The 23,567-nt window shown below is 54.6% G+C and overlaps 9 protein-coding genes across 9 annotated transcripts; 5 read left to right on the forward strand and 4 right to left on the reverse strand.

Moving 5' to 3' along the window:
* Nucleotides 1-147: 147 nt before the first annotated feature.
* On the forward strand, nucleotides 148-3,164 carry tel2 (DNA replication checkpoint protein tel2; the record flags this gene model as incomplete). The annotated part of the gene is made up of 2 exons (XM_036632304.1): nucleotides 148-976; nucleotides 1,039-3,164. 2 exons carry the CDS (start codon nucleotides 148-150, stop codon nucleotides 3,162-3,164), a joined length of 2,955 nt encoding a protein of 984 aa, XP_036502141.1.
* Nucleotides 3,165-3,426: 262 nt separating this feature from the next.
* nak1 (Serine/threonine-protein kinase nak1) lies at nucleotides 3,427-6,060 on the reverse strand (the record flags this gene model as incomplete). The annotated part of the gene is made up of 1 exon (XM_036632305.1): nucleotides 3,427-6,060. The coding sequence occupies one exon, from the start codon at nucleotides 6,058-6,060 to the stop codon at nucleotides 3,427-3,429; it is 2,634 nt and encodes an 877-aa protein (XP_036502144.1).
* Nucleotides 6,061-6,582: 522 nt separating this feature from the next.
* On the reverse strand, nucleotides 6,583-7,475 carry LCL3 (putative endonuclease LCL3; the record flags this gene model as incomplete). Its single annotated transcript, XM_036632306.1, has 2 exons — nucleotides 6,583-7,056; nucleotides 7,113-7,475. The coding sequence occupies 2 exons, from the start codon at nucleotides 7,473-7,475 to the stop codon at nucleotides 6,583-6,585; spliced, it is 837 nt and encodes a 278-aa protein (XP_036502143.1).
* Nucleotides 7,476-8,026: 551 nt separating this feature from the next.
* CGCS363_v000458 (NADH-ubiquinone oxidoreductase 49 kDa subunit) lies at nucleotides 8,027-9,564 on the forward strand (the record flags this gene model as incomplete). Its single annotated transcript, XM_036632307.1, has 3 exons — nucleotides 8,027-8,692; nucleotides 8,753-9,494; nucleotides 9,548-9,564. 3 exons carry the CDS (start codon nucleotides 8,027-8,029, stop codon nucleotides 9,562-9,564), a joined length of 1,425 nt encoding a protein of 474 aa, XP_036502146.1.
* A 324-nt stretch (nucleotides 9,565-9,888) lies between these two features.
* Nucleotides 9,889-11,423, reverse strand: CGCS363_v000459 (Ubiquinone biosynthesis monooxygenase COQ6; the record flags this gene model as incomplete). Its single annotated transcript, XM_036632308.1, has 2 exons — nucleotides 9,889-11,183; nucleotides 11,237-11,423. 2 exons carry the CDS (start codon nucleotides 11,421-11,423, stop codon nucleotides 9,889-9,891), a joined length of 1,482 nt encoding a protein of 493 aa, XP_036502145.1.
* Nucleotides 11,424-12,142: 719 nt separating this feature from the next.
* On the forward strand, nucleotides 12,143-14,347 carry CGCS363_v000460 (Inner nuclear membrane protein SRC1; the record flags this gene model as incomplete). Its single annotated transcript, XM_036632309.1, has 2 exons — nucleotides 12,143-13,638; nucleotides 13,747-14,347. The coding sequence occupies 2 exons, from the start codon at nucleotides 12,143-12,145 to the stop codon at nucleotides 14,345-14,347; spliced, it is 2,097 nt and encodes a 698-aa protein (XP_036501132.1).
* Nucleotides 14,348-15,082: 735 nt separating this feature from the next.
* On the reverse strand, nucleotides 15,083-16,147 carry CGCS363_v000461 (ATP synthase subunit 4; the record flags this gene model as incomplete). The annotated part of the gene is made up of 4 exons (XM_036632310.1): nucleotides 15,083-15,102; nucleotides 15,182-15,404; nucleotides 15,524-15,978; nucleotides 16,117-16,147. 4 exons carry the CDS (start codon nucleotides 16,145-16,147, stop codon nucleotides 15,083-15,085), a joined length of 729 nt encoding a protein of 242 aa, XP_036501133.1.
* A 282-nt stretch (nucleotides 16,148-16,429) lies between these two features.
* On the forward strand, nucleotides 16,430-18,166 carry CGCS363_v000462 (Uncharacterized protein; the record flags this gene model as incomplete). The annotated part of the gene is made up of 3 exons (XM_036632311.1): nucleotides 16,430-17,052; nucleotides 17,100-17,973; nucleotides 18,026-18,166. The coding sequence occupies 3 exons, from the start codon at nucleotides 16,430-16,432 to the stop codon at nucleotides 18,164-18,166; spliced, it is 1,638 nt and encodes a 545-aa protein (XP_036501134.1).
* A 2,060-nt stretch (nucleotides 18,167-20,226) lies between these two features.
* Nucleotides 20,227-22,892, forward strand: CGCS363_v000463 (putative metal ion transporter; the record flags this gene model as incomplete). Its single annotated transcript, XM_036632312.1, has 3 exons — nucleotides 20,227-20,573; nucleotides 20,638-22,560; nucleotides 22,616-22,892. 3 exons carry the CDS (start codon nucleotides 20,227-20,229, stop codon nucleotides 22,890-22,892), a joined length of 2,547 nt encoding a protein of 848 aa, XP_036501135.1.
* Nucleotides 22,893-23,567: the final 675 nt, after the last annotated feature.

Here is a 23,567-nt window from a genome sequence, read left to right on the forward strand (position 1 = left end):
TGCAGGACTAGATCGGAGATAACAAATGCCGATAGCCAACAAAGTTTGCTAAAAGATCTGGGACGAACCAAGAAAACAAGCTCAAAATTAACCTTTCCTCAACTTTCCCTGGGGACCATGCAAACGACCCAAGGCTAGTCAACGGCGATGGACTTCACCCCAGTCAGCACGACCTACCTCAAGGCCAGGCCTGTCGACCCTTCTCACCAGGAGTCAGAAACGATTGCCAAGGCTAAGCCGGCCATTCAAAGTACCGAGATCGACACTGTCGAGATTGCTTTGGAGACCTTGAAGAGCCAACCGGACTACGACACTCTCATATCTGTCTTACAGTCTCTCGATCATGGGCGTATCGCCAAGTCGGGCTTCAAGATCTCAAAGCCAAAACCGGAGGCCGCACAGATAATCCAGTGCCTAGTTTCGGAAATAATCCCGAATTACTGGCCTCTATTGAAAGAGGATGCCTCTACCTCGAGAGCTGCTCAAGGAACCGATCTGGAGTTATTATTGAAATCCCTCAGAAACGTCACCGGGCTCAACGCAGCAATCACCCGGTTGAAAGCCTTGATACAAGAGTCAAATGCTGGTGCGAAAGATGTGAAGAGGCCAGACCTAGCAATCAACTTGAACGTCCTCATTGAGGTCTGTTCGGCAGTGCTAGAAAGGGATGATTGCCTCGCTGCGCTTTGGGACGCGAGCAGCGCAGGTCTGGATACCGTGGCCCAGCGCCGCCCGATGGCTCACGAGTTCACCGCACTCATAGCTGGGGGGCGGCTTGTGTCAGTTGCAGCTGAGGCAGACGTCCTCGCCAACCCGGACAGAGCTTCGAGGAACAGTCTCTGGGTTGCCGACGGACTGCAATACAGCAAGTGGCTTGGAAGAAGCATTGCATACTGGGCAAAATGTGATATCTCTTCCGATGATATCAAGCTCTGTGCCGAAGTATTTGCAAGGTCACTGCGCCTAGGGTATTCAGGTATGTCAATTGCTATCAGCTTTCTGCTGTTGGGAGGGACGAGCCAATTAACACTGTGCCAGATGCATTGATGAGGCAGCTCATCACGGATATGCTCCTTGGTCCAGGAGAGAATCGCAACGCTTTCTTCAAACTATTCGGTCAATTCTCCCAATTGGAACAGAAACGAACAATTTTCGCGGTCCTGAAACACTTGTCTGAAGTCTTCCTTAACAAGCTTGATGATGAAGAGACCGCAGAGCCGAGCCAAATCATCTCTGCAGCTGCGGGTGTTGTGGACAGGTTGATCGCAAACGGGGAGAGTCGGAAAACTCATCTTGTTTCATGGCTCACAAGCTCTACCGGCGCTGGTCTCGGAGAAGGCATTGGGGTCAGACGTGCGGTTTTGGCTGCCTTGGCCCAAGATAAAGAGTGCATCAACCTAATTCTCGAAAAGAGCATCAACCAATTTGGAGACCAGCTCTACATCAAGCACTCTCCAATTCTGCAGCAGCAGGCCCACGCCCAAGTCCTGCTTCTCAGTGCCGGATACGTCAACAGGCTCTCGCCCCTGAAACTCAAAATGATCATGCGGTCTGCCGCCTACCTTAATACTGTCTCCAACAGAATTGGCGCCTCTCAAGAGAAAGCCAGATTCCTAGGCCTGGCGGTAGGCGAGGCACTCTCGAGTCTCATTGATGGAAGCGACAAAAAATTGGATTTCAAGATGGAGGAGATGGAGACCAACGAAGCCAAGTTCTACAAAGATCTAGTCAAGGTAACAGATCAGGTCGGCCCCATCGACGTCCTCATCACCAAGCCCTCAGCAGAAGAGAAGAGACAGCCACCGGCACCCAAACCATCTCGACCAAAGCCAGCTCCGAAGCCGAAGAAGCAACCTGCCGCGCCCTCAAAGTTTATCATCCAAGAAGTGTCAGACTCGGAAAGCGAAGACGAAGATCTTGTTCGCTATGCCAAACCTGACTCCGACCCAGAAGACTCAGACGAGGACCCGACTCTTGTGCGCCGCGACAAACCCAAGGCTCCTGTTTACGTCCGCGACCTGCTCTCCTATCTCCGCGATACAGACAACTACGACAAGCAGAAGCTCGCCTTGACAACAGCTCCTACTTTGATCCGGCGCAAAGCCAACTTTGGAACAGAGGTGACCGACCACGCCGAAGAACTCGCCACGCTGCTCGTAGGTCTGCAAGACAAGTTCGAGATTGAGAATTTCTGGGACCTCCGCTTGCAAGGTATGATGGCTGTCGTGGTAGCTCAACCAAAAAAGATGGGACAGTGGTTTGCAAAGACGTTCTTTGATGGCGACTACTCCGTCTCCCAGCGCGCCTCAGTTCTCATCGTGCTCGGCCTTAGCGCCCGTGAGCTCGCCGGCTTCGATGCCTCAGAGTACGCCGCCGCGGCATCCTTTCCCTCCAAACGCCTCCCGGAGAAGATGGAGGCACTCTACCTCGACCAGTCAACATCCAAAAAGCTCCCCTCGTCGACCCTCAAGGCTCTTCCCTCCAACGCTCTCGACACCATCGCCAACTCCCTAACTTCGGCCTTCATGGCTCCCATAGCAGCCAACGCAGCAGATGCAACAACCGGCCCCGACGCCCTGAAACTCTCCACCTTCACCTCTCGCCTCCAAAACAAGACGTCCAAGAAGAAGACCGGCCTCCGATCCATTCCCAACACAACCGCCTCGGTGCTCAGCACATCCTTCTTCTTCCCTCTGACCGCACGCTTCCAGCACGCCCTGCGCTCCCACTCCGCTCGCTCAGGCGTCTTCATCCAGTCCCATCTGCTCTCGCTCTACCTCAAGACGCTCGCCGTGCTCGTCCACTCGGCCGGTCCAGCGACACTCGCGCTCCCTCAGATGACGGCCGAACTGTGGGATCTGCTGCTCGGTGTGCGAGCTCATGTTTCAGGGGACGTCCCGGGTACACACGCGCTACTGATTGCGCTGGCTGCTATGTTGGAAGTCAACGAGGCAACGGACATGCGGCGACTTTGCGAGGCGCACCCGCGCGAGGTTGTCGAGACGCAGGAGTGGGTTAGTGGCATCTTCAACAACACCCGTGGAGAGGATGGCGGAGAGGAGAACGATGTCAAGATGCTTGCCGCTGCGGTACTCATCAAGCTGCAAGAGGCAACGGAAAAGTATCGCGCCCTGCTATTGGGCGACATGATTGGATTCCAATAGGACAGAGTTTACATGAATCGGAGAGAAATTGTCCAAAGGAGTGACTGTTATTCTTACTAACTATATGTGGCCGTGGGTGTGACTTTTACATTAAAAACAAAGGTGAGGACCCGTAGGAATATGAACCATCCAACAAAATAGCAATACGCCCCCGCCATTTTACACCATTTCCGTAAACGCCTGTATGCCCTCCCTGTAGTAGGTTACCAGCCTCTGGCATCGAATATTCGTATACTGTGGTGATTGCTGGCAAGCCGATGCGCTATGCCATCTCTCCCATCAAGTCCTGTCTGCCACCCTTGCGCACAGGCAGTGTAGACAGGTACTGGTTCGCGTGACTCAAGTGTTCACCCAAACTCATCGCCATCCTCCGCAATTCCTCCTTCACAGCGTCGGCGCTGGCTGAACCTTGCATGACCTCGACCGATGGCGGTGCCGGAGGAGGCGGCAGTGGCAGTGGCACTGATCCGCGGTTCGTCGAGCGTGGGATACCAGGAAAAACAGGCTGCGCGGCTTGCTGAGGTGTCAGGAACTCAGGATCTGAGTAGTCCGCGCTGTTGAACGACTGGTGGGTATTGAGTCGCAGCCCGGCCTGGCCGTTGGCAGGGCGAACGGTGCCGCTGGGCTCGGCTAGGTTGAGGTCGACCAGACCGAGGTCATCATCTTTAGGGATGCTCCTTGCGAAATCGGAATCATCGGACACATAGATTGACGGTTCTCGGTTTGTTGCTGGAACATAGATGGACGGCTCGCGGTCTGATGTAGGAATGTAGAGCGATGGCTCGCGATCTCCTGCAGGAACGTAGATAGAAGGCTCGCGGTCTCCCGCAGGCACGTAGATAGAAGGTTCTCTGTTGGACGTTGGAACATACAGAGACGCGTGGCGCTCGAGATCGAAGGGATTGGCGAGGCCCATCTCTGAACCACTTACTGAAGCAACGTCTGAGTTGGCCGTGGACGGACGGGTGAGCTCTGGCGTGGGGTCTGCGAGGCCCATGTCGAGGTCAATTAGACTGCCGGTTGATATGCGGTTGTTCTGGTTGCTTTGCGGAACCATGAGATCGTCCAAATCAATCAAGCTCCCGGTGGATTCTCTGTTGTTCATCTGGGAGTTCGACCGTGGGACCGTCAAGTCACCTCCATAGTTAGGGGCGGGGACAGGGTCGGTCTGATGGTGGAACATTTGAGGTCTGGAGGCGGAGTTGGGTCCTGAGCGGTCCTCGTTAAAAGGAAACCTGGACATTTCAGGGTTCGCCGAGGCTGGCGGCGCCATTGATGGGAACTTCCAGTCCTGCGTCCTTCTGTTTGGGTTCAGATCGGCTGGGTCGCTCAGAGGTGGCTTGTTGAAATCTGGTTCGTCTCCCATGTGGTAGTCGACAGACACACGTGGTGCACCAGCTCTGATGGTATTCATGTCCACAAAGTTGGCGAGGTTGCTACCATTCAGCGAAGCATCGAGGTCAATGAGAGACTCTCTTACTGTCATCGACTGAAGGGAATCGTCTCGGAGAGGGAGATCGGAAGCCGGCGGAGGGACAGGTCGGCCATAGTAAGCCCGGGAGTTATCTTCGTAGTTGGAAATCGTATTGGGGTCAAAGACCTTTTCGAGAGGAGCCTTCATCGCGGCAAGCGCTTGAGGAGGTGGCCTTCTGCGACCACCCTTCGGCTTGTTCCTCGACATTTCATCCAGAAATCCGGGATCAAAATCTACGTTTGAGCCATACACATCGTAGACCGCCTGGACATCTGTGTTTTGAAACACCTGTTGATCGAAAGCCATGGTCGTGCTGAAGTTCCATTCGTCATTCGCCATCGCTGTGGATGAAAAGTCTGAGTCGTCCGTGTCCCAGACATTTTGCGCACCTCCAGGTGCGAATAGGGACTTTCGACTGCCACCCTGGGACTCCCACAACTTGAAACCTCTAACCAGCAGAGCCAGTGACGAGGCAGGATACTTCTGTGCGGTGTTGGCGATGTAGGGATGCTTTTGGACATCTTCGATCGTTGGCCGCTTCGAAGGGTCTTCCTGTAAACAATAGCTTACGAGATCCTTGAGTTGATCGGAGTACTGATCACCCTCCAATCGAGGCGTATGGGCCTTGATGTAGTTTCCGAGCTGATAGACGTCGATTCCTGCCATAACGTTCGGCGGCAGACCTGAGGCAATCTCATACACCATGGAGCCAAATGCCCAAATGTCTACCTCCGTACCGTAGGATGTTGACTGATCAAAGAGCTCAGGAGCCATCCAGTGAGGCGTGCCAATGAACGTAGATCGCTTGTCAAACTTGGTCTCGATGACACCAGCAACTCCAAAGTCACAAAGCTGAACGCCGCCAGCCTCGGTGACCAGGACGTTGGCGCACTTGATGTCTCGGTGAATAATTCCTTGCCGGTGAACCCAGAAGACAGCCTCTGCAACCTCCCTGAGAATGGGAATGATCCACTTCTCTTGAAGTCCACCCGGAGCCGTCGGCTTCATGAGCGTCGCGACACTTCCTCCAGCACAATACTCGGTGATCATCCACATTGACTGGCCGACGGGAAGCGCGTCAATGACATGGTTGATGTTCTTGGCGCCACTGTCACTGAGAAGCTTCAGGGCGTTGACTTCGGCCAAAAATTCCTTGAAGGTGTCGGCGAGCTTGGGATTGACGGTGTCACTCTCTTCGATGTCGATGATCTTGACCGCAACGAGCATACTCGTATTAATGTCGGTTGCTTTGTAGACTCGACCAAAACTTCCTTTGCCGATGAGCTCGTTGAGAAGATAAGGTGGCTTGTCCTGGCCTGCCTTGGCCACCTCCTCATCAACCGCGGACTGCATCTTCTTTGCATCTTCGAGAGCTTTCTGCTTGGTCACCGAGAAGTCGGGACCCCTGACCTGTAGCGACATCTTGGGCGAAGGGTCGCCGCCAGCGACGGTTAGGAGATACGGTGTGTATGAGAGAACGGCAGTCGAAGCAAGTGTTATTGTCGGAAAAGAACCTGAAGAAACACGAGAAACACTCCGACGTTCAACGTTGAAGTCGCTTGGTGAGGATTGGGAGGAGGTTGGCCACTGAGGCGTCCGACACCTCTGAAGTTCGGGTCAAACACAGGGGCAGGCATATGGTACAGTGCAAGGGGCAGGAGCCAGCAAGCGACCCGGGAAATTGCCAGCCAATCATGCAGCCGTATTGACAAATCAGCTATATGCAACTAGGCGATTGCCAACTCATTCACCCTCACAGATCCCAGTCGATTTCACCATTGCTCATAACGCATCTATTCTCATGAAGGGTTACCCTGGCATCTCATGTCCTATGATAGGTACCGTATATGCTCGCTGCTAGTGATTGTCGTATGTGCATGTCGAAAATGAATCGGCTCATAAACAGTCATGTCTCATGCAGAAGCCGTACCCGCAGCCCTCGTCTCAAAAGAACCACCAGGTCTTCTTCTTCTCCTCTTTCTTTTTCTTCTCATCCGGCTTCACCTCCTCCACGACCTTCTCTCCCGCCTCGTTGACCCTCGTCTTGTAATCCCTGGGACTTTCAAAGTCGCTAGCCTTGCCAGCCCAAATGCCTAGCTTCTGTTCCTTGGCCTTGGCTTCAGCGGCTTTGTACTTTTGTTCAAAACCTCCCCATTCCACTCCGGACTTTGCCTCGTAAGTCGTTGCCAGGCCTCGCTTCAGCATCTCCAACCCGACGTCCTTTTTGAAAAGGAACGGTCTCACGAAAACAGTCGCAACGACGCGGTCGTATTGGTCGCGTTTGTGGATCCTTGCCCAGATGCGTCGGTTCAAGATGTAGTCGTTGAGCCATTTGAGAGCTTCTGGAGCACCTGGTTGTCCAGGCTTACCAAAGTGAGCGCCCTCAGGAGCGTCGATCCCAGCCAATCGCACAGGTATCTGAGTGACGCTTGTTAGTGGGTTGTGCACCTCAAATGTGTAAGAACAACTCTCACCGTCTTCCCCTTCAGCTTGGCTTTGGTGGTGGGAACTCTCCTCAGTGAACCCCACAGAGCGAGCCTCCCGCCTGGGGTATGGTACATGTGGAAGTTATCTCCATCCCCGACACTCGTGACCCGGCCGAACAGTGTCCGTTTCCTGAAGAGGTCTGGTGAGATATGCCCGGTTGTGGGATATCGCCGCAGGCGTGAGTTATAAAAAGTGAATACGGCCAGCGACCCAACAGCGGTCAGGAAGACGGGCGCCCACTCTCTCGCGGCGTGCAGTGGAGGATCTGGCTGCGGGAGGAGGTCATTCCAAAAGATGGACTTTTTCTCTTTGGGAGGCTCAGGTTTCCCTGACCCGAAAGGCCATAGCATTTTCGGTGACTCCTGTCAGAGGAGTTCGGGCCTGCTCTTCTCACCGACGGAGTGCGAAAAGCGGTCTGGGGCTTCTTGTCAGCCAGATCTGGAAAGATAACTGAGATGAGCCATTTGCGATTAAATGAAACAAAAAAGCGAGTTTTGCTCATCCATCCATCTGAAAAGTTAGAGCGACGTCGACAACGACTTGTAGTGATTTTCTGACAATGAAAAAGTTTCCTTACCTCTTTTTTTGCAGCGGCTGCAGCTCAGGTGCGTTTGTTGGAGAGCTCTCAATTAAACGTCGCATCCTTGTAGCTTTCCACTGGACCGTCTACTTGCACCGTGCCACACTGTCCGCGGAAGGGCTGCGGCCCGCCAAACCAATCAGCGCGAGGCAATTACTGGTTTCTGAGCTTTCCGACATGACACTCACACTTCAATTCGAAGGCGAATCCCCTCCATCCAACGCAGCCGGCACCCAGCCATTGGCATAATAAAGGAGGCTCAATTGGGGGCACGCATCTCGTCGACCTCTTTTGAAGCCGTCTCTCCACTCTACATCCACCATGGCAGGCCTCTACCGACTCGCCGGCCACAGCGCCAAGAGGTTATGTCTGCGCCCGGCAGCTTCCTCGTTCAACGCCGTTCGCCCTTTCTCGACGACCTACCGCCGCCGATACGCCGATGCCTCTACCGAATACCAAGGAACGAGACTCACGCCCGTCGCCTCCGACTTCTCCCCCGCCGCCGACCCTTACAGCATTACCCGGCCAGTGGGCACCGATGGCCATACCAAGGTTACCGAGGAGGGCGTGGAGGACCGCAAGATCCGCCACTACACTGTCAACTTCGGTCCCCAGCATCCCGCCGCTCACGGTGTGTTGCGTCTGATTCTCGAGATCAACGGTGAAGAAATCGTCAGAGCCGACCCCCACGTTGGCCTCCTCCACCGAGGTACCGAGAAGCTCTGCGAGTACAAGACATACACTCAGGCCCTTCCCTACTTCGACCGTCTCGACTACGTTTCCATGATGACGAACGAGCAATGTTTCGCCCTGGCTGTTGAGAAGCTCCTGAACGTTGAGATCCCCGACCGCGCGAAGTGGATTCGCACCCTGTTCGGCGAGATCACTCGCATCCTGAACCACTTGATGTCCGTTTTGTCGCACGCCATGGACGTTGGTGCTCTGACGCCCTTCTTGTGGGGTTTCGAGGAGCGTGAGAAGCTCATGGTAAGTCGGATATTTAGTCCTGAAGGAATGTGGGAAAACTCCGGCTGACCCGGTTGCCAGGAATTCTACGAACGTGTCTCCGGTGCTCGTCTCCACGCCGCCTACGTCCGTCCCGGAGGTGTCCACCAGGATATCCCCGTGGGTCTTCTTGACGACATCTACCAGTGGGCCACTCAATTCGGCGACCGTATCGACGAGACCGAAGAGATGCTTACAGACAACCGTATTTGGATCCAGCGTCTCCAGGGTGTTGGTGTGATCTCTGCCGCCGAGGCTCTGAACCTGTCTTTCACTGGTGTCATGCTCCGTGGTTCCGGTGTTCCTTGGGATATCCGCAAGAGCCAGCCTTATGATGCTTATGACCAGGTTGAGTTTGATGTTCCCGTCGGTGTCCGTGGCGACTGCTACGACAGATATCTCTGCCGTATGGAGGAGTTCAGACAATCCCTGCGTATCATCCACCAGTGTTTGAACAAGATGCCTGCCGGCCCCATCCGCTGCGAGGACTACAAGATCTCTCCCCCGCCCCGCTCCGCCATGAAGGAGAACATGGAGGCTCTCATCCACCACTTCCTCCTCTACACCAAGGGCTACACAGTTCCCCCTGGTGAGACATACTCTGCCATCGAGGCCCCCAAGGGTGAGATGGGCGTCTACGTCGTCAGTGACGGTAGCGAGAGGCCCTACCGTGTCCACATTAGAGCCCCTGGTTTTGCCCACTTGGGTGGCTTTGATCACGTTTGCAAGGGTCACATGCTTGCTGACGCTGTGGCGGTTATCGGTACGATGGATTTGGTGTTCGGTAAGTTTTCCCACTTTCTCAAGTTTCGACCCGCATAACTAACGTCATTTCAGGTGAGGTTGATCGGTAGAGTGCTTCAGAGGAGGGAAATCAAAACGACTGTCAGGAATCTTCTTCCTTTTGTACTTGTAGAGTGAAGAGACAAAGCATTTACGTATATACCGCATTGTTCTCTTTTCTAGAAGAATCTTGCTCAGACTTGATGGATTGCGGCAGCCTGTGGGCTATTCACCACACATGATGGTTCCCCTTTGCTCTTGAGAGCGAAGCACCGGATTCATCTAGAATTCATGGTAATTGATGTCACGACTACATAGAGCACTGGACGACCAACTTGACAGCCAATCCATCAACTTTTGCAATACAATGATGTTACAGTGTACATTCGGTTTTCTCAGAACAACTTAGCGCCGGTTGTAGAAGCCTGCTCCATGAAGAACTTCTTCAAAGGACCCATGGCGTTGACGGCACTCAGGCCGATAGACCGCAGTGGTACCAGCGGCCCGCTCTCGATGGAGTAGAGCTTGTGAAGCTTGTCACACACGCCCATTACAACGTGGTTGGCGATGTAACGCTCCGAGTTATAAGCCTCGAGGGAGATGGTTGAACCCAGGTCCTGACCGGTAGACACGGCGGTCTCGATGGTCTTCACGAGACTCTGAACATCACCTTGGCCTTGGTTCAGACCCTGACCAGCCAGGGGGTGAATGGTGTGTGCCGCATCACCAACAAGAGCAATCCTCTCAGCCGTGTAGGTGTCGGCATGCCGCAATTTGAGAGGGAATGAAGCAATCGTGCCGTCTTGGACACCGACAACCTGCTGAGGGACTGCGCGGCGGTCCACCGGGGTGTGCTCAAGTCTCCAATCGAGCTCCTCCGTCTGGCCAGACTCTTGGGTGTGCATGAATCCAATATCAACCGGGCTCAGCCGGAAGGCAGCGTTGACCATAGCAATAAACTCCTTGGGCGGGAGGCTCTTCAGAAATGCGGCCCGCTCAGGCGTTGTTGACCAGACCAAGGTCGAGTAGTTACCTGGAAGAGGCAGCATGGCTACCGGTCCAGTAGGCAGGAAACGTTGGTAGGCGATCTTGTTGTATTCGCCGCCCCATCCATCTCCCTCCATTTGCAGAGTTGCAACAACACCGTGCCTGCCGTAGTCCCAGCCGCGAGCTTTGATGCCAGCAAATGTGCGAACAGGGCTGTTTGCGCCGTCCGCCCCGACCAGCAACCGCGCATGGAGCTTCTTCCCGCCTGACAGGTGTACGACAGGCCATTGCGTCAAATCGAAGTCTTCAGTCTCCTCGCCGAAGCCAATGTGCTCAACCCGTGCACTGTCGTACACTGATACTCCGCCCAGCTCGTCCAGGCGACCCAACAGGCCCGAAGTCAAGTTGAGGTTCTCGCACATGTAAGCGATGGTCTTCCCCTCTGAGATTCCTCCAGGCAAGTCAAACTCGATCCTTGCGCCGCTGACACCATCCCAGACCTGCATCTCATTGTAGTCCTGGACACGGTCGCGCTTCAGATGACTCCATGCGCCGATCGTGTTGAGGTATTGTGCGGAAGTCGGCGTGAGGGAGCTGCAGCGATTCGAGAACTTGTCGGCGGGGAGCTTCCAGGCGCGGGTCTTGGAGAGGTCCTGGGCTTCGACAAGAGCTACCCTGAGGCGGGATGTCACCGGGTTGGCTCCTAAAAATGATCAGCCTTCATTTCAATCGTTGGAGCAACCGATCGGTTCGTACGGAGAGCAGTCAGAAGACTGAGACCTGCCGGCCCGCCTCCCACGCAGACAACATCGTAGATGTCTGGTTCCGACGCCGACGAAGATGCGCTTGCGCTCGCGTAAGACCGCCGGCCCTGCGATTGAAATCTGCGAGTGCAGGTCTTGCAGACAAACCTTGGCCGAAGAAGAGCGCGTGAAGCTGCCATTTTTTTTTTTTTTTCAGCCAGTTGACAACTTCCTGGCAGGGTGGCAGGTATGATCTTGACGTATGATCACATGGGACGATAGCTCCAATATGTCAGGGCAAGCTCGAAAAAATTCGCCACATTTCAAGCCACAGCCAGGCCTCCCGGTCGTTCGGAACGGTCCTCCAAGTGTGGCTGTGTCTATCACCCGCGATCTGTGCTGATTGGAAGCCATGACCCCTGCAATTTCAACTGATGTCCCCCTGTCTGCCTGCTCTGCCTGCTCTAGGCCCCCACACTAGGTGTTTTTCAGACACCTCATGACCCAGTACGTTGCCACAGCACCCAGACAGCGGGAGAGGACGGTTTTGTTGCGTCAGTGGGCTCTTATTTGACTTTCCCTATCAACATCTGTCCACTGGGCGCATCGTCTGCACAACTTGCATCTTACACCATCGCTAAGATCTGGTGCCCGCCTGTCAAGGCCGCAGAAATAAGGCCAAAACCTCCGTGCGACACGTTTTTTCTACCTTGCTGTTGGAAGCCTGCTTACCCTTTCCTTCAGGGTTCCACTGTCGAGAGAGCAAACGACAGCTGCCTTTGACATCACCATCGCAAAGTGTCTCACTCGCACGGATCTCATCACAGTCTGTCCTTACTTGGGTATAACGTCTGATTGCTTCTTGTCGTCTGTCGCTCTTTCTTTCTCTCTATCCAACAACAGACAGCTCCAAGCAAACATGGACGAGTACGAATACCTCCAGCCCGGGTTCGACCCGAAATCGCTGACGGTCCCCCGCCTGCGATCGATCCTCGTGGCGCACGAAATTCAATACCCCTCGACAGCAAAGAAGCCCCAGCTTGTCGATCTCTTCAACGAAGAGGTCTTGCCTCAAGCGAAGAAGATTCTGGCAAAGCAGGCTAGAGCGAAGCGGTCAAGCAAGGGGATCGTGGATATGGGAAGCAATCACGAAAGCGAGTCTTTTGATGATTACGACCTCGCCCCGCCACCACGACGCAGGACCACCCGATCGCAGTCTCCGCGCAAGGCTTCCACCCGAGTTAAGAGCGAGGAGTATGACCAACAGCCGCCGGCCCCGATCAGCCCGACAAAGAGGAAGGTGCGAGCTAGCAGCCGGCAACCTGTGGAGCCTGAGCCGTACTACGAGCCTGAGCAGGTTGAGCAGTTGGAGCGGTTTGAGCAGCCCGTGTTTGAGCAACCAGAGCCGCCCAAGTCGGTCCGCACCAAGCGCAACGTGACCCCTCACATCAAGCAAGAAGAGTCCGAGGAGGACTTTTTCAAGAAGCGGAGGGAGTCTGAGTATTTCTCGATGGACAACCCGTTCCAGAGCGGCAGCTCGCCGGCACCCATCAAGACCCCTGCTACGGGACGCAGGAGAACTGGACAGGATCTTTTCCAGAACGACAGTGTACGACGACGAACGGACGGCCATCACGCCGAAGAGCGACCGAAGTCATCTAGGAAATCACAGGCCTTCGAGGTCCCTGTCAGTACATTGTTGCGCGAGGACACACCAGAGTATCAGCCGGCTGAAATTGTCGAGGCTGGCGAAGAGTTCACTCCGGATGCTCAATTCGAAATGGAGCAGGAGATGGCGGCAAGTGGTGAAAGTGCTCTGGCACCCCGCCGTACGCCGGCCCGTCCCAGAAGAAGTCTCGCCAAGCCTTTCTGGGCCCTGGCTGTCTCTTTGCTTGGAGCCTACGGCGCTTGGTACCGTCAAGAGAAGGTGGCTGTTGGATACTGCGGACTAGGCCGTCCCGCGACGCAAATCATCCCCGCGGATATCCCCGTCCCTGACTGGGCGGTCCAGCTGGCTGAGCCTCAGTGCGAGCTGTGCCCTCAGCACGCTTACTGCTATGAAGACTTCTCTGTCCGCTGTGAGCCCGACTTCATCCTGAAGCCGCACCCACTTGCCCTTGGTGGCCTGGTCCCCTTGCCCCCAACATGTGAGCCCGACGGTGAGAAGGTGCGAAGGGTGAAGGCTGTGGCCGACAAGACAGTCGAAGAGCTCCGAGAGAGGCGAGCCCAGTTTGAGTGCGGCGATTCTACCGACGAAGCCCAGCAGGCGCCGGAGGCCCCCGCGATTGATGAGGAGGAGCTCAAGAAGGTCATCAGCGCAAAGAGAAGCAAGAAGATGAACAAGCAGGAGTTTGACGACCTGTGGGTTGCCGCTATCGGGGATGTCAAGGGTCGCGAGGAAGTGGAAGTTGTTCCGTAAGTCAACGTCTCCTGTTTTGCTCTTCACAGACTTCAGCCTGCCCCTATATCAAAATCGTCAACTCCTAACATGCGTACTAACCAGATCGGATGTGCCCGAAGTAGAAAGGCCAATTCCACCTCAGTTTCAGACGCCTACCTATCGTCCTCCTCTCTCGCTCGCCTTCCAATCGGCTGCGCCATCAAGCGCTCGTTCAGGCTCGGGCTGGCAAGACATCGACTCTCAATTGGATCTGTGATCGTGTTGATTGTTAGTTACTTCTACGTGCGCTCCAAGTACAGATCCCATAAGGCGACTGTGGCCCAGGTCCCAGCGCTTGTTGATCTTGTTCTGGCTCGGCTGGCAACGCAGAAGGAACTCGGCGAGGAAGAGATCGACGACCCTTGGCTCTTCCTGCCCAACCTCCGCGATGACGTTCTCCGCTCTGTGCACTCGCTCGGCGAGCGTGATCGCATCTGGAAGCGTGTCAAGGCTGTTGTTGAGCAAAATAGCAACGTGAGAACCAGCCAAAGAGAAGGACGCAGCGGCGAGGTTGGTCGCGCTTGGGAGTGGATCGGACCTATTACGGGAGACACTGCTAGACGACGTAAGAGCGGAAGGATTTCCTTTGGTGCGGGACCGGACGTCAAGACGGAAGATACCCCTGATGCGGCGGAGAAGGCTGGCGCTCACTCGAAATGGGAAGAGTCGCGACCTATCTACTGAATGCACGCTATGGATGATGCTTGAACGTCCGGGGGAATGGTTTATTGAGCTCTTACGATCCCAAAGGACGACCGTATGTAACATTTTCTTTGTAATAATATATCTGACGCATGGAAAGGAGGCCCCGTGGGCTTTTCGTTTCTCAATACCTTGCTTACGAGCTTTGGGATGGGTTTAGTTTGGTTTGAGGCGGCGTTCAGGCTTGTTTGTTGTACAATGTCAAGAACAGACTTTTCCTTGCCTCTATTTTCCAAACAGAGAACAGCAAGATTGAACAGATTTTATTGCTCGTTGACTTTCGTTGCGATTTCATGATTGATTGACTTTGGAATGATTTCTATCGACATGGTGGGGTTGTCGTACCGACGGGCCGGTTGCTATGCTCGGACGGGGAATGTCGGAAAGGGTCGGAGTTAGAGGTGGAGATGGGCGGGCGGAAAAGAACACCCGCAACGCCACGGCATTCAACATGTCAATTGAGTGTGGCCTTGATAGATAGCTGTAGGACAGATAGTCAATGAAATTGAATGATGATACACATCGTGTCCGTTTTGAAGATCGTGAATGCCGTCGAGTACATGTTTCTCCTAATTAAACATATTACGCGACACGTAGCAGATGTCAAGGCGTCCTTTTCGAAGTTCTTGAATTGGCTAATGCACAGGTGTTTATTGACACGCAAGGGAACCCCTTGGACAAAAGAAATCTTCTCGCTCAGACTCTAGGTCGGGGAATCTATTGCTTGGAGACGATCTCTGTGAAAGGAGAGTCAGTAAAAGGATATCCGAGGTACTTCCGATGACGGAGATGTAGGCGCGGGGCATTGCTTCTTACTCTCGACATCAGCAACGGACTGCTGAAGGATCTGCTGGAGGACCTTGGGGTTCTCGAGCTCCTTGGTGACCTTGGCGATGATGCTCTCGGCGAGCTCCTTCTGCTGGCGCTGCTTGACCTGGCCCTCGTAGCGGACCCAGGAGTCGAGGACGGCCTTGGCCTCGGCGGCGATGGCGGTCTTCTGCTCCTGCTCGTAGGCCTCAGCCTCGAGCTTGGCAGTCTCCTGTAAACGTCTCCGTTAGCGAACCCATTCAGTCCGAGCCATGTTTACGTTCCCCTCCACTTCCATCCGTTCGTCCGGTCCTCGGAACCCCTCCATCAACGTCATCGGTCGAATCGTACCTTGGAAACCTCGAAGAGAGACTTGGTGATCTCGACGACGCTGGACATCTGCTTAACGTCCTCGATGCGTCCCTTGACGGCCTGGGTGTGGTCGGCGCGAGCCTGGTTGAGGAGGCCCTTGATCTTGTTGGCCTGGGCCTCGGCCCACTCGCTGTACATCGGGCCTCCGTACTTGATCAGGCCGCCCCAGACGGCGAGCAGGCAGAAGGCGACGACGGTCTCCTCGTTGACGACATAGTACTCGTTGCTGATGGCGTAGACGCTCAGGGCGGCGGAGGAGGAGAGGATGGCGGTCTTGGAGAGGATCGAGTTGCCGGGGAGGGCGTCGACAATGGACTGAGCCTTCTTCTTGGGGTCCTCGGCGGGAACGTTGGAGGCGTTGCGGGCGCCGGAGACGGAGGCCGAGATGGCGGGAAGGGCGCGGCGGGCAAGGGTTGGCCGGAGGAGGTTCGCGCCTGTTGCGTCGAGAAGGGAGAGCTGAGTGTTAGCCTAGGTTCCACGGGTCCTTGCTTTCCAGCTTGCGGCCTTTTTTTCGCCATCGTCGGGACGGCCAATTGACACGCCATGGGTTCGGGGAGGTTGTCTCGACGTACCGACAGCGCTTCTAGCCAAGCGGGACGCCATTGTGAGATGATCTGGGGATGCGGGTATTACGGCGGCTTTGAGGTCCTACGTTCAAAGCTCTAGTGGGAGACGAGAATTTCGATGAACAGACCCGAGGGAGCCAGTCAGCATGCATCACGTGATAGATAATGCACGGACCATGCCTCCTTCTCGCTGAATGGACGGCCGGGCCATCTACAGAAAATTCCCGTCTCACTGGACCCGCTGTAAAATTCGAGAATTGAGATCGGTCCCAGAGCTTCAATATCAAACTACATCAACCACCGAAAATATTCGCCAAAAATGCCTGCGAAAGCGTCGGGCGAGGGCCTGAAGAGGAAAAGAGTTCCCGCGAAGGAGAAGTCGAAGAAGCGCGCCAAATCCGAGTCCGAGTCTGAACCCGAGAGCAGTGGCGATGAGAGTGATCCTCAAGCTGAGATCTTGCTCCTTGAGAGTGAGATCTTGGAGTCGAAGAAGAACTACAACAACATCACCAAACTGATCCAGATCGCAAAAACTTTCGAAGATGAGCCCGAGTCGGCAACCCTGGCTTCTGTGGCCTTGTGCAGGGTTTTTGTCAGGTTACTCTCAGCTGGCGCTCTCCAGAGGAAGAAGGGTCTATCGGAGAAGGAATTGGTGGTTGTGTCGTGGCTCAAGGACCGGTATTTCGAATACAAGTCGGTTCTCTCCGAACTTCTTGGCGACGAAGATCTGGCGATGACGGCGTTGACGCTGGCCATGAGATGTCTCAAGACTGAGGCTCACACTTTGAACGACAAAGAGGAGTACAACTTCCCGGCAAGCTTCTTGCAACAGATCACCACGGCACTCTTGAACTCAGACAGCGACGATGCCCGGGCCGAGTTTGTGGAGAAGTTTATGAGTGAATATGACGATATTCGCTTTTTCACACTGAAGGCTATCAAGTATGTCTTGAGAAACCCTGTGCCTCATGTATACTAACAGAGAGTAGGACGATGGCCGATGCACCAGGGGAAACGCCAGAAGACGAACTGTTTGACGATCTTTTCGAGTTGCTGTCAAATATTGGCAGTGTCCCGACAGCGCTGGAAAAGTACTGGGTCGAGAAGCCGAAGCAAAAGTCTCATGTCCTTAACAACCTACACCAGCACAAGAGGCAAGGCCAAGACGCCTGGCTTGCAGTACTCAAGCTCTCATCAACAAAGGAGCAGCGCAAGCGGGTTTTGGACATCATGTCCAACGAGATCGCCCCGTGGTTCACCCGTCCAGAGTTATTGGCCGATTTCCTCACAGACTCTTACGACGCCGGTGGCTCAATCTCTCTGCTCGCGCTTTCGGGTGTGTTTTACCTCATCAAGGAGCGCAACCTCGACTACCCCTCCTTCTACACGAAGCTCTACTCTCTGTTGGACCGCGATATTCTTCACTCGAAGCACCGCTCAAGATTCTTCCGTCTCATGGACACGTTTCTGGCGTCGACTCACTTGCCTGCTGTGCTCGTGGCAAGCTTCATCAAGAGGCTGGCGAGGCTCAGCCTCAACGCGCCTCCGAGCGCCATCGTTTACATCGTCCCCTGGATGTACAACATCTTCAAGAGGCATCCGCAGTGCACCTTTATGCTCCACAGAGAGACGAGAGAACCCGAAATCAAGGCTCTCATGGAGACTCAGGGTGTCAACGACCCGTTTGTAGAGGATGAGGCGGATCCGATGGAGACAAATGCCATCGACAGCTGCTTGTGGGAGATTGTACAGCTGCAAACGCACTACCACCCCAACGTGGCGACGATTGCAAAGATCCTGTCAGAGCAGTTCACTAAGCAGTCCTACAACATTGAGGACTTCCTAGACCACTCGTACAGCAGTGTGAGTTACCTTCCAGTGCACTTTCGGATGAATGCATCTAACATTGTTACAGTTGCTCGAGGCCGAGATGACCAAGCAGGTCAAGAAGCCACCGGTGATTGAATTTCAGATCCCGAAGAGGGTGTTCCTGCCGAACGAACCGGAATCCGGTGTCCAAGACACCTTGCTGACGAAGCTGTGGAGTTTTGAGTAAATGGCGCGTAATGATGGAGCGGAAAAAGAGGCGGAGATGTTGTCTTTTTTACCGTCAACCAAAAGAATTCCCTTGTGTATGAATCGCATATCGATGCTGGGGCGTAATATGGTCAAAAGCATAGACGGCACTACAAAAGTAAGATATTTCAGATCGTCATGGCGCGTGGCTAGCTCTGAGAGCATAGCGCAAAAAGGCGCATTTTACCCCAGGAAAGTGCAGAGTCCGCTTGTCCGTGTGAAGATGGGATCGAAAAGGGCGATTGTGGTGACGAGCTTGAAATGACTTATAGATGATACAGGACGCCGATGTTGTGAACCCTAGCTGACACCACTTGGATGAGCAACTCCCTGAATCTTGTCCGAATTATTTTCTTCGAATTAGCTCTGAAAGGGCTACTCAAACGAGGGAGCTCAGCTCAGCTCCGCTGGGTTAGGGTAGTTGTTTAAGTTTTGAAATAAGGTCGAGTAAGGTCATGTCGTACATTCGATTTTGCATATTGGAGATCCGCTCCCCCAAGTCTCCGTCAAAGCATGAATTCAAGTTGCCGGTTTCCGATGGGCAGCTCCTACGGCGACAACGCTGTCTTAGGTCGTCAATTATTCCTCCGTACCTGCCTTGTTCTTACAGCTCTACTCTGTCATCATCTAGCTCCCGCTGCAGCCGTTCCTGTCCATGTGGCACACCCACAGCAACATCGAGATCGGACGACTTTGGCTCAGGCACTCAGGAGAGGTATGAAGACTGCCGTCTTTGTGGTGTGTCCCAGATCCCGACAGCTTCTCCGGTACCGGGGGGTTTGGTTGTTTCTTCACATGGTCGAAACGGTTTCTTGGGACGGTAGCGGCGCCCAGACCTTGAGCTTTGGAATGTCGTGTGCTCACCTGCCCGAAGCAACCAAGACAACTGAGCGGTGAGGCAAAGTGCCGTCCAGGCAGAATGTGCTACCTGAGACCAGAGAGGTGCAGGCAAGGCAGGTCCAGTTTAAGACGGCGGAACGAGGTGCCTGGTGGAGGCAACGTCAATTATGCGTCAGGGAAGACTGCGGGCAGGCGAAGGAACACCTGGAGACTGACGCATTGCTGCGCAACATCGCTGAAGGGGTGCCCCGTTTGGAAAATCTGGGAGCCACAGCGGCTCTGGACCACCGCTGCGACCCCACTGCGACTGCGGGGATGGCAGCTCAGTGGTCCCCCAGCCCGCTGTATGCTCACCGGCAGACGCCCTAAATGCTCGGAGGTGGCCGGTCGAGGGCGCTGCAGCCAGTCACAAGCAGTGCGTGGATCGGGGGCGAGCTGGGAGCGCAAGCTCTTCGCTGCTCTCGGACCTCTCAGAGGCCAATGGAGCCAATGAGGCGGGGTCTCAGCAAGGTGTGTGCTGGGTCCTGGATGCGCTAAAAGCAGCTTAGCCTTTGGAAGGGCCTAGGGGCGCTGGGTTGTTCCAGTCTCTCCCACTGACATCACCGAAAGCAACGGATGCATCGCCTTTTATCTCCAATTCCCATTCGATCGGCAGACTTTTCTCCTGGTGCAAGTCACCACCACCAACCGGCCAGTTAGCCAACGAAGGACGGCGCAAATTTTACTACTCTTCCTGCTGGTCCGCTGTGCCTTACATGTTATCCTTCCATCCTTCCCGTCCCTTGCCAATCGGTCGACCTCACGCATCCTTCGACAGCTTGGCTCCACTGACACGTATCTCTGCTCGCCTCGTTGTCTACCACGGTCCAAAACATCCTTGCAGAGCCTCCGAGACGACATCGTCGTTATCTCCGTCCGGCCTGCTGCTCTCCCATTGAGCTGTATTCCCAGCTCGCTCCACAGAAAACGCAAACACGGCTGAAGCCCACCCCCCGTCGACCGCAGTTCCAGTCCGCAGCTCTGAGTCTTTCGTCTCCTTCACGTGGAATCAAGCCCCGTCGCCACCAAATTCCCCCAGGCAGTCGGCCCACGGTACACGCCTAGCCTGCGTCTACTCGACGCCGACCCACGGCACCACCGCATCGCGTACATAAGCGTTGCAAGGAGACGGTGTGACATATTACTCCTCCCGCTGCCAACATGTCTGGCAACCCGTTCCAGCCCCTAGCTGCGCATCTCCAAACACCAACACCCCGGAGACAGTCCAATGCGCTAGGGTCAAGCTCGACAGCACCACCACCGCCCCCCGTCACCCCGTCTGGCAATGCGAACGGTAATGACCAGAACGGACAGCATCAGCCTCGTCGGCGAAAGAATCACCGTGGCGGAGCCAAGAAGAAGCGCAATCGGCGCAAGTCCTTCGCTGTCTTACCGGAGGAGTCTCACGACGAAGCTCCGGCACCCTCCAACGACCGCGACGAGTTCTACCTCCATCGCTCTAATCTGAGCAATACTAGCATTGAGAGCGAGGCACTCCTGGATCACCGGTAAGCGGGCAAATTTACTACATTTTCATTTCGAGGTTTGAAACATACTGACACCAACTTCTAGAGACCAGCAATCACTCCGGACCCGGCGGCCATCGATCATGACGCCCGGCGGTGGGTTTCCCTCGGCCACGCCGCAGACAAGCAGCCGATTGCGAAACTCCTACGTTGGTGACAGCGCCGAGGAAGGGGAACAGTCGTGGGATGAGGGTGCTCCCCTCTTGTCCAAGTCAATTCAGCGCACCGCAACAGCTCCGATCTTCCCTAGCTACGGCTCCAGCGACCCTCGTCAACGCGTCAGTCGTCGCGGATCCAGTCGGTCCTCGCGAACGAAGCTTGCACCGTCGTTCCCGAACGAGAGCTATAACGTTAACTACCCTCCCTCGATGCCCGGATCGCCTCAGTTCAGGCCATCGGACCCGTTGAACTTGAGCTTCGGGGATGTCATGATCCACGATGACGAGATCAATATTCAAGTGTCTCCGCGCGGCGGCAGCCGTAGGGACAGTGGGTGCTCGCATTCCGACCATGAACCTCGCATGGATTCATCGCCTGATCTGGCGCGAAGAAACACCATCGCCTTGACTGCTCAGGAAGATGTTTGTTTCCCGAGTGGGATATCCGAGATCGGAGAGGAGGAAATGCACTCATCCCAGGACCCTGAAGCGAAGCCCCGCCCGAGACGACGTCGCCGCCGCTGGCCTGATTTGGCAATGCTTGAAGAATGGAGCCGATTTGAGAAGGAAGGACGTTCAGATGAGAGACGGGTCAAGCGTATCACTGAGCCGCAGCTCATCAACGGACGTCTCCGTCCAGTCACCAGGGAGTGGTACCGCGCTGAGGAAGAGTCGCCATACCGATTCACATATTTCAACGAAGAGTTCCAGAGCACAATTCACAGCCAGACGATTTCAGAGCTTGTGCAACCAGGTGGAAACTTTCAAGAGCTCTTCATCCCTGATCCCCGCATCCTTTCCGATGATGAGAGCGAGGACAGCGATGAGGAAGGCGATACGGTTCCTCTGTCCCATGTGAACACCCACCACTCACAGAGTGCTCACAATGGTGAATCCAGGGCACCTACACGACAGCCGTCGCTGGCTAACACCCAGCCCATTCATGGTGTCGCCTCTCCGGAGAAGACCTCGGGTGGCAGCTCACGAGCTGGCTCTGTTCACCGCACTCCAACGGGCGTTAGGTCACCAGTCGTGGGCAACCAAACTACTCAAACGCCAGAGCTGCTGGTCAAGACGCCGAGGTACGGCGAGCGACCTGTCTGGTGGCTGGATGTTCTCAGCCCGACTGAGGCGGAGATGAAGGTGCTGTCCAAGGCGTTCGGTATCCATCCGCTCACTGCCGAAGATATCATGGTTCAGGAGGCGCGAGAGAAGGTGGAATTGTTTCGCCACTACTACTTCGTCAACTACCGATCTTTTGATCAGGATCAGAACAGTGAAGACTACCTGGAGCCTGTCAACATGTACGTCATCGTGTTCCGTGAGGGTGTCATTAGCTTCCACTTCTCCATGACGCCGCACCCTGCCAACGTGCGCCGGAGAATTCGCCAGCTGAAGGACTACCTGATTGTTAACTCTGATTGGATTTCGTACGCAATCATCGACGACATCACCGACGTTTTCGTGCCCTTGATTCAGAACATCGAGGATGAGGTAGACGACATTGATGATGCTATTTTGAGGCTGCACTCTCATTCCGACGACTCGAAGAGTCAATGCGACGAAAAGGCAAGCAGCACAGGAACAACCATAGGATCAGAGGGAGACATGCTCCGACGTGTAGGTGACTGCCGCAAGCGTGTCATGAGTCTTTACCGTCTGCTCGGCAACAAGGCAGACGTTATCAAAGGCTTTGCGAAGCGCTGCAACGAGCGTTGGGAGGTCGCCCCGAGGTCTGACATTGGACTGTATCTGGGCGATATTCAGGATCATATTGTGACGATGACGTCCAACCTCAGTCACTATGAGAAGTAAGCTTAATACATAGCAGCCCTGAGAACTCAAGCTAACCACACAATTCTGTAGGATCCTCGCTCGATCTCACGGCAACTATCTTGCCCAGATTAACATCCGCATGAACGAACGACAAGAGCAGACTGCCGACGTTCTCGGTAAGCTCACAGTGTTGGGTACCATTGTGTTGCCCATGAACATCATCACCGGTTTATGGGGTATGAACGTGTGGGTTCCAGGCCAAGAATACGAGGGCGACCTCAAATGGTTTTGGGCAATCACCGCTGGCCTGTTGGCATTCGGCCTGGCCTGCTACATGATTGCGAAGCGGGTTTACAATATTGTATAAAGGGGAGAGCTCACGCGTTCTTGGATTTGATGCTGGAGTTGGAGTTTGGGCGGGCCAAAAGCATACGATGCCTTAGTCTAGGTTGGTGCATTCACGGATGGTAAACGGAACATGTGCTTGTACACCAGTCTTTCGATCATATTATAATGTAAAATCCCGGCATTGACATGAAACAGATTTTGATATGTTGTGATTTGGCAATCCGTACCCCGAACCATGACACCCCATGCGGGTTCTCCGTGACAAAATGGGGCACTAAGACGCGAATAACTAAATAGATCATAAGCCGACCGGATGTATGAAGGACAAGGGCGGAGTGCACCACAGAACGTCCGCCGAGACTGACCAACGAATGACCCAGGCGATGCCATACCTTCGGTTGTATGGGAAGCCGGGAAAACCCATTCCTGCAAATTCCTGTTGATGACAGGACCTCCACAACAAAGCCGCGCGAGCAACGCACAGCTGCGCCATATGGAGACAGACACATTCACAACAATCTTCCCATGACGGCTTGGCACTCTCAGGGTTACTTCGTTTGCTGCTGCTGTCACAATCAGTCTCCCGCAGTCTGTCGTTTCTATGAAATTCGTCAAGTCTCATTGTACCGTCCACTGCTACAGACATGGTCTGACCACAAAGCCCGGGAGAAAGTGAATATTGGCAAGTGCTCAC

Source organism: Colletotrichum siamense (genome assembly GCF_013390195.1).
Source record: "Colletotrichum siamense strain Cg363 chromosome Unknown KSG_Cg363_contig01, whole genome shotgun sequence".
In the NCBI taxonomy this organism is placed as follows: domain Eukaryota; kingdom Fungi; phylum Ascomycota; class Sordariomycetes; order Glomerellales; family Glomerellaceae; genus Colletotrichum; species Colletotrichum siamense.